An 11,692-nucleotide genomic window follows, 5' to 3' on the forward strand; every position below is an offset into this window, starting at 1 on the left:
TGCTACAAATAGTTCATGAAACATTGTGATTACTGATGTTACAGGTAATGCATCAATCACTACCTGATCAAGAATTGGTTAGGGAGTAGATACATATTTTTGAGTTATAAGACAATATTTAGCTTTTCCTCCGAAGAAGATCTCTGATAGCTGTTTGAACAGAAAAACAAATAACAGAAAAACAAATAAACAAACTAACTGTGTCAAACAGCATCTCATGTTTTATTGTCAGCTGAGCAAATTTGAGAAACCTGGCTTGAGGAAAAGTATGCTCCAATGGGTAGTCCCATAAATATCACAAGAAAAATCTATGTGGCAGCAGTGCCAACTGACCATGATAATGAATCTACAATTACAAGACTCAGGAGGGTGAGACAAAGGCTTTCAACCATTCCTGGTCTGGGGTAAAAATTTCTGACCCCTGCAAAAGCGCTGTACATTCCCAGATGTGGCATGACAAAGAAGTGAAGCCTCAGGTCTCGAGCCTTGGTCCTCTCTGTTTTAGAGGTCTATAGAGGGGAGCCTCTGACGCTGGCTCCAATGGAGTACTTCTCCTCAGATAAATCTTATGGCTGATGTCAACTCTAAAAGCTAGATAGAACAGGAAGCAGCAAAGTTACAAATCAATCTGTCTGGATTCTTGGAAGAACAATCTAGACAGTTCTGATCACAGAGGCTAAGAGAGCTTGGAGAAAGAAAGCTCACGTGAGGCCTGAATTTCCTGCTGCTCTGACCCTGGAAGGTGGGAAGAAATTAACCCTAGGCTACTGGGGTAACTTAGTGAAGGCTATTTTCATTGATGAGGGAAGGCAGCAGAAGACTGAGCTATTGCTCTATGTGCAAGATGCTACAGGTGTTGGGTGAAGTCTATGCTGTATATTCACAGGATGAGACACGCCTCACAGATGGTTAGGGAGAGGCTGAAGTTACTAAGCTGGTGGTATTTTACAAGCTGATAAAATGAGGGAAAGTTGATTTTCGGCTTTTCATTGTAAGCACCCTACACAATCATTTCAAATGTTTGAAAAGACAGTAAAGAAGAAAAGGAAGAAACATCTCCCAGCTCCTTTTATGACTCTACTACAACCCTGAAATTGAAAGCCAAGAGGAACATTAGACAAAGTGAAAATTTAAATCTAATTTTCTACAGAAGAATAAATTTAAACATATAAAATAAGTTATTGGCAAACCAACTGAGATTGTTTTAGAAATGCTTTGGTTTAATGGTAAAATCATAATATATGTGAGAAAGTGCCATATCTTAGTGGATTCTGAAAATGAATTTTATAATATGCTCACGTTCAATATATTTGGATTTCAAAATAGAAAAAAAATTCTTTATACCACTAATGGACATCTCTAAATAGCTAATAATGTAAAGAAAAAGCAGTAAACAGCATTTCTTCCAAAGTCAAGAATAAGACAAAAATATTTGGTACTTTTTCTTTTGTATATTATACAGGGCTCAGCCAGTATATTGGATCAAAGAAGCAATATAAGAGAATTATCACTTGAACTTAGTGTAATAATGCTTGCAGGAAACCCAAAAGAATTTACACACACGCACGCACACACACTTCAGCTTTATAGGTGAGGTAGCAAAGCCACTGAATAAAAGACAAATATACAACACTCTGCTTTTCTACATAATAACAACATGCATGTGAGCAAGTGTATATTTATAAAGAAAGATTGTTCATAATGACATTAAAACCAATATATTCTCAGGAGTAAATCTTCCAAAGATTGAACAACTACAAATGGAAAACTACAAAACATTTTTGAGCAAAATACTCTCCATCCAACTAGTCACTTGAGGTTTTGCTGCTGGTAACTTGCCTTAAGAGCATGTATTAAGTTGTTTAAGTGAACAACAACTTCATGCTTATGTGAGGAACGCTAGTTAAAGCACTTCCTTCTCCAAAAGATATGAAAGTGGGAGGAAGGCTTGTGGAGAAGAAAGGGTTCAGTGGACAGTTACTGAGATAGGATAATAAGGTATTTGATTGAAGTGTGTGTGTGTAATTATGAAAGAAAAAACAAAAATTTAAAAGCCAGGGATGAAGAGATGGCTCAGCAGTTAAGGGCACTTGTTACTCTTTCAAAGAACCCAGGCTTGGTTCTGACCACTCACATAGATGCTCCCGTCTGTAACTCCAGTTCCAGGGCACAAAGCATGTATGTGGCACATATACATATATGCAGGCAAAAAATGATGAATAAACCTAAAATATTTAAATGAGAAAGCCAGACATAAAGGAATACAGGATAGTGTATGACTGTACTTATATAAAGGCCAAGAAGAAATATTAGTCTGTGTCCATGGGAATGTTGATTATCTGCCTTTGGGAGACTAATGGCCAAGGATGACGGAAAGAGGGAAGGACGAGTCCTCTAGGGCATAGGCAAGTTCTCTATCTTATTCTAACTGTTGGTCATCCAGGGTGTTCAGTTGATGAAAACTTGCTGGTTGTAGGATTTATCTCCATTGCATGTATGTTGCTATCTGTCTACATTCATGAGGTATTGGCTCCAGGGTTCCCGCCAGTTTCATCCCATGGCTGCTAAAATCCCTTGCATGAGATGCGCTGTATTAGATGCTCATCAAATCATCTCTAGATTACTTAAAATACCTAATAGAGTGTAAATTACATATTGATAGCTGTTACATGCTGTTATTTAAAGAATAAGGGCAGAAAAGATATCTGTAAGATTCTGTATACATTTTTCTGAATATTTCCTGTCTGGCATTGGTTGAATTTATACATGTGAGACTGTTAGATATGCAGGTGATTACCAAAACTCACCAAAAATGTGATTTATTTATCTTCCATCATAAAACATTTCCAGACATTAGTTTCTTAGCCCTTTTGAGTGAAAATTTATCTCCAAGTTCTAAGTGCTCATGGTCGGTTGTGATACTGACAATACCAGCTGCATGTATTACAGATTATGAGACTATACCTTTATGGTACATAAATGGTCAGACCAGAGATGTGGGAAGAGTATAGTTATTACTTGGGAAACAGGCTGTGATTCCAGTTTTCATCTTGATGATACCCTTTCAGTTTCAAATGATTGCTTGTGGTTAAAAAAGTGAATTATCTGCGACTTGTTCCATAGGTGGCAACTGTAAACATAACACAAAATTAGCTATTAGTTTGTTTCTCTGTGAGTTTGCAGCAGTCCTGGATGGGTTGGGGCAGAGCAGGGAGGGCTCTACTTGGGTAGAGAAGTGCTTGTGGCCTGCAAGGACCCAAATGCACTTATTTTGGCTATGGGGTATTAAAGGAAGTTTGGCTGAGTTTGGTGTTTTCTCTGTGTTCGTCTCTCTGTCTCTATTTTTCTCTCTCTATGTCTCTGCCTCTCTGTCTGTCTCTGTCTCTCTGTCTGTCTCTCTCTTTGTGGGTGTGTGTAATTGTGTGACACTCATTTTAGATAATAATTGGATAAAGGGAAATTACATTGTATTTATTTTTAGTCATTTTTCCTTTTTTCCTTTTTTTCTTTTTTCTTTCTTCCCTTCCTTCCTTCCTTCCTTCCTTCCTTCCTTCCTTCCTTCCTTCCTTCCTTCCTTCCTTCTTTCTCTCTTTCTCTTTCTCTCTCCTCCTTGCCCTCCCTACCTCCTTCCTTTTCTTCCTGCATTTCTTTTAAAAATGTCTTCAGCTAGTAAACAACTATAACCCTGGTCAAAATTTTAAAATAATGTGATTAAAGGTTCTAAACAAATACCACCTTCAAGCTTGTGCTTGATCTTTAGATGGTGTGCCAATGTGCAGTTCTTTTTCATCCCCATCCATCCTCTTTCTAATGCTCTTCTTCCTATGCTATTCTACCCTTTTGTAAGGGATAAAATGACCTTTCCACAGGGGTCACCTAATATCATTGGAAAACACAGATATTTACATTATAATTCATAACAGTAGCAAAATTACAGTGATGAAGTGAAACAAAAATAATTTTATAGTAGGAGTCACCATAATATGAAGGACTGTATTAAGAGTTGTAACATTCTTATGCTATATTTTTGAACGACAGATATTGAGTAGCATTTCCAAAGCAATGCTGCTGCCTCTGTGGAACACCTTTTGCTCCAGTTCACTAGAGATCTAAAGATATAAAACACACTTACTAAAATTTTTTGCTCAAATGAAAACCTTAATTCTTGTATTAGTATTATGGCCCAAAAGAATTTTTACATATCCTATAAATAGACTAGTATAAAGTGATGGACCCAAAATCTAAATTAACCAACATGATTATCCTCGAGACTTCTGCATGAAAGCTGGCCATGAAAGATGTACCCACATGAAGAGTAGCAGTCATGCAGAGGACAGGAGAACCAGGCATGGTGGGCTCTTGGATTGACGGTGGGAGCCACTGCTCTTCAACAGAGCAGCCACATGACATGGCCTCACAGCCATCTACTCAGGGAATGAGCGGAGGTAGTACATATCCACTGTTTTCGGTTTCCACTAGTCAAGAAAAATTTAATGGGTGACCCTTTATCTTTGGTTGTACTTGCAGGAGCTTCGATGCCAAATGGATTTTCACAGGTGGTCCATGGGACAGCACCAGAGATTCCCACTGGTGGGAGTGAGAGGTAGTCAACTGCCAGACAAGGCAGAACAAATTGTCTTGAAGGGAAGGAGATTCGGTGTTTAAGTAACAACACCAGCGTTGAGAAGATTCAAAGTATCATCTGAGATCTGCTTGATAACAAAATGTTTTATTATTGAGATTTCAGTAATGCAAACTTAAGAATATAAGTGAACTGAAGTCCAAGTCAAACCAATTTAATTAAATGGAGATTGTGTTTTAGAAAAATGACAAGTCTAGCTACAGGAAAGTCATTGATAGAGTATAATGCAGAATTCTGGGATAAAACTTCTTGAATTGTAACTCTAGTCAGCCCTGCAGGATCTGTAACATTAGGAAAATTACTGAAATATTCAGCACTTCCATTTCCTGTTGCGTAAATCTCATAAAATCACACTAGGCTCGTATATTTGTTGTGGCATTAAATGGATTACATGCAGAAGATACATAGACAAGTTCCTGGCTCAGTGCTGGTCACCAGCCTTGCTGTCCTCACCTCACTACTGTTAGCAAGCTCATCACTCAGGAGAACAGAAAGCACTTCAGGCCTCTGTTCGCCCTACTCCTTGTGAAGATGGCAGGCATATAGGTAACTCAATAGCTTGGTACCCAAGGGTGAAAAAGTGAGTTCTGGTGTAACATCCCTGGGGAGGACACTAATTGACCCCATAAAGGCTGTGTGCATATCTGCAGAAATAACCATGGTGACTGGCTCTCCAAGGGCCAAATCTGAATTAAGAGTCCATCTATGGGTGGGAGAGATGGAGCTGAGCATAGATAAGGTCAACACACCCTAACTACAAGGTGCCTGTTCCCTCAGGTCATAGAGGATTGTAAAGAGGCTGGAAAAGCCGAGAGCATCTTCCAGCAACAGAGCTGGAACACATTTTTTTTTTTTTTTTTTTTTTTTTTTTTTTACTCCTGAATGGAAAGTTTATAACACTATTGGTTCCTTAGCAGAACTCACTGAAAGGAAATGTATCTTGCATCTCTTTCAAGTCCCTGTAACAGACACAGATAAACTTTAATAATTATGAGACATGAGGATTACTAAAATAATTCCAGCTGTTAGAATATTATAGAATAGAAAATATCTCAGCATGTATCACACAATTTATGATAATGTTTGGGATGGACTAAAAAATTTCTTACTGATTTTAAACTTCTGTCTTCTTTCGGTGTAAATCATAATATATGCCCACTGCTATAAAAACTATAAAACACACACCAAAAAAGCCCTTCTTTCTTTGCTCTACTTTCATGATCACCAGCAATGATTTGGTGCAAATGGCCAAGGCAGCATTTTACCTATTAATTGAAATCGTGTTTTATATCTTACCTAGCAGTATACATTCTGTGAGTGTTAGACAGCAAGTTAAATTAGCACTGTGTATATTGGTAGTCTAAAACAGTTTCAATGGTGATTAAACTTTCACAAACTGACATAAGTCTGTGTTGTAGATTTGATTTATTGCTTGTATTATGTTAATTGGGCTCCCAGAAAATTGTGCAAGAGTCCCTCATATAAGATGCTAGGATCCCTGCCTCCAGTTGGTTCTAATTGGTAAATAAAGTTGTTGGTGGCCAATGGCTGGGCAGAGAGACAGAGGGAACCAAGGGAAGAAGAAGGTTTAGTACCACCATGCTGGAGAAGCAGAAGGATTAGTCTTGAGGCTGCAGAAAAGAAAGCATACAATTATGTAAGAGCCAGGGAAGGGCAGCCCCAGAGGCACCTCCCACCTCTCCCCATTGGGTCTAAGGTAGCAAAGATAAAATATAGATTTTAGTAAGTAATAATTCAAAAATATTGGAGGGGAGGTATTAGCAATGTGGAAATTTGGGAGTGTTCCAGCCATTGAGCCAATTAAAGCATATTAAATTTAAGGCTATGGTGTATGTCTCTGTGTGTTTGTGTGTGTGTGTGTGTGTGTGTGTGTGTGTGAGTGTGTGTGTGTGAGTGCCTGTGGCTTTCATTTGAAGATCCAGAGCATTGGGGTGGGAAATGAAGAACTTTCACCTCTGCTGCCACTGGGGAGATTAGAACGGTTTAATCCACTACAGGTGATGTATTTGTTGTCCGATTTCCTCAATTTGAGGTCTGGTCTGGTCTGGTATGAAATGACATTTCTGATAACCTTTGTAATGACAAAGAATTCTATCAATTTTAAAATTATAGTCTAAACACTTACTTTTTTAGTTTTTTAAGGATAAGGTTTCTCTGTGTAGCTCTGGCTGTCCTGGAATTCACTCTGTAGACAGTCTGGCCTTGAACTCACATAGATTCACTTGCCTCTGCCTCCTGGATGCTGGTATTAAAGATGTTCATTAACACCTCCTGGCTTTACTTCTTTTTCTCAACCTCTTCTTTTAAAGTACCTAGACCAATTATAAACATAACAATTTTTATATTCATAGGAATTTTTGCAGTACATTTACTATTGCAGATTTAGCTGACTGGCAAAATGGGTCACAACCATTTTCCAGCATATAGAATAGTGAAAGAAACAGGATATATGGAATAATAATGGGTGCTGATTACATTTTCATTTCGTCTTTACTCATCCTTCTTTTATAATTCCCACAAAAATGAAAGTATACGGATAGACATGATATATCTATAATGTCTTTAGGAAGATAGATCAAAAACACTTGGAAGAATGATAACTTATAGCTAACCAGACAGAGGTTATTTATAATTCCCTCTGCATGTTATCGGTGGGGTTGGAAGCAGATAATAAAAACTCTAACTAAAGTACTCAGGAAACTTATAAATCAAGTTTGAGAGGAAAATAAAACACATTCAGATGTATCACTTCTCAAAAAATAAACTCTTATACACCATTTTAAAAGAGTATGTGTGAGCACCTGGATGGGTCAATGGGAGAGGCATTTGCCACCAAGCCTGAGGACTTGGAGGTGGAAGAATGTGTTTTATCGAGACAGAAGGTTAAGGAAAACAAAAACAAACTCAACACAATTATTAAATAATGAGACACAGGGGACATGAGACTTAGCACAGAAGAGAAGCTAACTAAGTCCTGGGGTCACTGCTGAATCGAATTCTCAGGACCACAATCCTGTAGGGGCTCCATGCAACCGTGGGTCCTGATTGGAATGGAGGACGACAGCCTCCAGAAGCCACCCTTCAGAAAACTTGAAAGTAGTACCTCTGACGTGTTTCTCTAAATTGTCAACTCATTTGCATGAATTTGTTCAAACATCCCCCTGCTACTAGTTCAGAGATGGAGTGATATTACTTCTCCCGTCCTTGTAGTTGGTGGTTTTCCCCTCCCCCATCAATGCATCTAAAGAATACTCGTTCTTATCGAGTTCAAAGAACCAGACTTTGGTTCATGTGTCCGCTGCTTTTCAGCTTTCTGCTTCACTGGTTTCACTCTGGCTTTTCTTAATCGCATTTCTTCTGATTTTTCTGCCTTTCTCTTGCTCCCCTATTGCTACTTTGCTGAGGTGGAACCCGATTTAAGCCATTTCTTTGAGTATGCGTACCTAGTGCTGTTACTTCCTGTATCATCTCTACGTTAGTAGCATCTCTCAGATTTAAAAATGTTTCCTTTTCCTTAGCATTCAGCTTACACTTTCTAAATTCCATTTTGACTCCTCTGATCAGAGGGTTATTTATACACCTGTTATTTAAATTCTAAGCCTCTGACAATTTTCTAGACATTTTTCTGTTATGGATTCCTACTTTCATGCTGTTATGACTAGAAAACACACACTTTTAAGCTTATTGAGGCTTATTTTGAAGCCAGAAGAAGATCCATTTTCATAAGTCTTCCACGTATACATTAACTAGTGGATGCATTCTGGTGTTGGGGAAACTTGCCGTAGGTGGGAGTTAAAAGTTGGCTGACAAAATTATTCAACCTCTCTGTATCATTACTGATTAGCCATCTACTCATAAAAGCAGTTCTTCAAGAAAGAGTGTGAAGGGCTAACTGTAATTGTGTGTGTGTGTGTGTGTGTGTGTTTCTATTACTCCCATCTGTTGACATATTGATCCTTACAGCATTATGAAGGAAGACACACTTTCCTTTGGTCATGTTCCTTGTTTTGATAGTTTAATAAGAACATGAAAACTCCAATGTTGTTTTTTTTTTTTTTGCATAGCAGCTTGGATGTCCAAGGCATTATCATGTTCATCTTTATTATTAATTTCATACACATCTCATTTTAATGATATATAAGTCAGAAATACACAGAAAACCAGGAATTTACAGAAGGTATATAAGAATGGAGGTTTCCATATATTTTTCCTACTTCCAGGGGACCATCGTACACAAATTCCAGTTTGGGGACCATAAGCCTTGGCAGCAGCATCTAGTGTCTTTTTCAGGTAGACAAACAAGAAGAACAGGATTATTAAAATGAAGTATTGTTGAAGATTTCCCTTGCTTTTATCTGCTTCCTGTTGGACCAAACTTAAAATTTCCATAACATACAACTCCTTTTAATTCAACTCAAGCAAGCGCGCAAAGTCATCATTTGGAACCACAACGGGACAAAACTCACACATGTTTTCCACCTTGTATGAGATAAAGCTGATAAAGCTCTGTGGTGGAATTAGTCTTCAGTGATCCACAACAACAGGAGAATGTCGGAGACTGACAGAGAAAGCAAAGTAGGAAGACATTAGGGGGAAGGAGCTGGGAAGTGCCTGTTCTTTGGTGTCAAAAGAACATGGGATGGAAAGGAAGGACTCATGGACAGTAGCCAGAATCTGTATCATAGAGAGACTGAATGGAGACCAGAGCTGGAGTGAGGATCTTGGCTGGTGTACCCCAGAAGGACAGTGTTGGGGAATCTATGGCACTAAAACCAGACTTCAAATTGCTCAGAGTCAGGTGACAGTGGCTACAGGTATTCATAAGGAAGGACAAGCTACTGCTTTAAATACTTGAAGAATATTGCTTAGAGACTCTGAGAGTCTCTCTGAGAGAGGAAATGACACCATCAGGTGAGGCCAATGGGACTTGGGACCTAGACCAGAGAAGTAACAGTGTCAGATGGAGCAAGTAAGAGAGAAGCCGAAATGTGGAAAAATAAACAGTGAGGCATGGGATGAGTGGAGAAGACTGAGCAGAGAGAGGGAGCCATCAAACCTTATGAGTTCCTGCCACGGGAGGCACTATTCATTAGAGAACAGGTTGTTGATGCTGATATTTTTGAGAGTAGAGCCGAGCTTTAACCATGGCCCTTGTCTTCTGATCTGGCAAGACAAAGATCTGGGAATTTTATCTTGAGAATCCTTCTCAACTTGTGGTTGCTTAGAATCAGAATGGTGGAATGCAGTGAGATGCCCATGTAGATTATCACTTCCCAGGCCCAGTGCCAGGAATCCTGGGTATTTATGATTCGTGTAACATGTAACATAAGGAACAGGACATATGATATGTAGAAGATGAGGAAGAAGGCAAGAGACTTCAGAGCCATAGTGTGAGCCTGGGTGCTGTAATCATGAGACCTGGGCCTGTGATACCTCATCTGTTCCAGATGCCGGTACAGTGAGAACATGAGCAAGATGATGGACAGCAGAATCAAGAAGAGTGGAATGACCCACATCAGCATTGCATGACAGCGAAAATAATACACGTAGAATGCTAACATTCTAAAAGCAACTGTGTAGTTTTCACGGGCCATCATCTGAAAGGCAATTGTGTTTCCAGTGGCTGAAGAGATGGCTGACAGTCCACCGATGATCAGGGATCCCAGCAATAACCTGGGTACTGACCGAGAAATTCTCCATTTAATCCAGAAGAAGATGGGGTGGGAGAACAAAGAGATCTTTACACAGTAGAAGATGGCAAGCCAGGTGGTTAACCAGAAATTGACTGTGTTGATGAAGTCCCAGAGGACATAAAAATAGATCTTTAGGGTCCAAAGCATAGTGAAGGCCAGGAAGTTGTTTAGGAAGGCTACTCCATGCAGACAGAACCTGGAGGCAGCGAGGCAAGCCACAATCATGTCACCTTCAGGGAGTCCCTGTCTCCGTAGCCATTTCCTGCACAGCACAGTGGCCATGAAGCCATTTTGCAGCAAAGCAGCTAGAGACTGCATACAAAAGATGACCATGAAGATGAATGTACGTGAGAAAGGCATCATCTCTGGGAAGAATTTGTTTATACTGACTCGACTCCTACTGCCAAGCCCTGAGACACATCCACAGAGAGAACAGCATATTTATTTAGCCAATCATCTTACCAAAACATCTTCCTTGATTCATGCAAAATCCAAGACACCAGTGAGGCTCATGGTTACCAGAGCTGAGATGGGGATAGCTGCTGTCCCCTCTGGCATGAAAATCACTCTCAGTTCAATGACACTGAGGTGTCTCCTTGCAGATGCTGCATTTGCCTGCTCTTCATCAGAGTGAGGTATAGGGAAATGTGAACAGGATTCAAGGGTGATCCAATACACCAACAGTCTGTACATTTTTACCTTTCCCATTTTTAGTGTTGTAATCAACAGTGTATATTTATCAGTATATAGTTAAATGGGTTTTGCTGTAACATTTTCCTGCATGTATATACGATGCGTTGACCACATCAGCCCTCCTAGGCTAACTCTAGGCTACCTTACTCTTCTCTTGTAACCCATCAACCAATTCTAACTTAGTCTGCCTTTATTTTAGCTTAAATGGTTGAGAGAAAACATGTTATTTTTGGCTTTATGTATCTTGATTACTTTATAGGATCTATAATTTATCCTATTTTTACACAAATAGCATCACTTTATCTTGCTATTATGGTCCAGTGTGTGTGTCTTTAAATCTATCTATCTATCTATCTATCTATCTATCTATCTATCTATCATCTATCTTCCTACATCTGTCATCTCTCTATATATCTATATTGTTTTCCCGTATCTGTTTATCTATAGATGAATGCTGAGGCAGATTCTCAAGTTCAGCTATTATAAATCACATTTAAATGAATATGTAAGGATCTGTTACCTATGCTGACTTCATCTTTCTTGATCATAATTCAGGAGTGAAATAGTTTGCTCTTGTATTAGACCAATGTTTGGCTTTAGAGACTCTACTGGACTGACATTCCTGGTGATTGGACTAATTTGC

General features: G+C 39.1%; 1 protein-coding gene across 1 annotated transcript; it reads right to left on the reverse strand.

Annotated features, from left to right (window-relative positions):
• Positions 1 to 9,801: 9,801 nt before the first annotated feature.
• On the reverse strand, positions 9,802 to 10,791 carry LOC114622684 (taste receptor type 2 member 134-like). Its single transcript, XM_028769100.1, has one exon. It carries the CDS (start codon positions 10,717 to 10,719, stop codon positions 9,802 to 9,804), a length of 918 nt encoding a protein of 305 aa, XP_028624933.1. The 5' UTR covers positions 10,720 to 10,791.
• Positions 10,792 to 11,692: the final 901 nt, after the last annotated feature.

Source organism: Grammomys surdaster, unplaced genomic scaffold (assembly GCF_004785775.1).
Source record: "Grammomys surdaster isolate TR1022 unplaced genomic scaffold, NIH_TR_1.0 191, whole genome shotgun sequence".
Classification (NCBI taxonomy): Eukaryota; Metazoa; Chordata; class Mammalia; order Rodentia; family Muridae; genus Grammomys; species Grammomys surdaster.

Bases quoted from the DNA above. Each gene is read 5' to 3' on its own strand.
- LOC114622684 (XM_028769100.1), bottom strand. From the start codon at position 10,719: ATGATGCCTTTCTCACGTACATTCATCTTCATGGTCATCTTTTGTATG.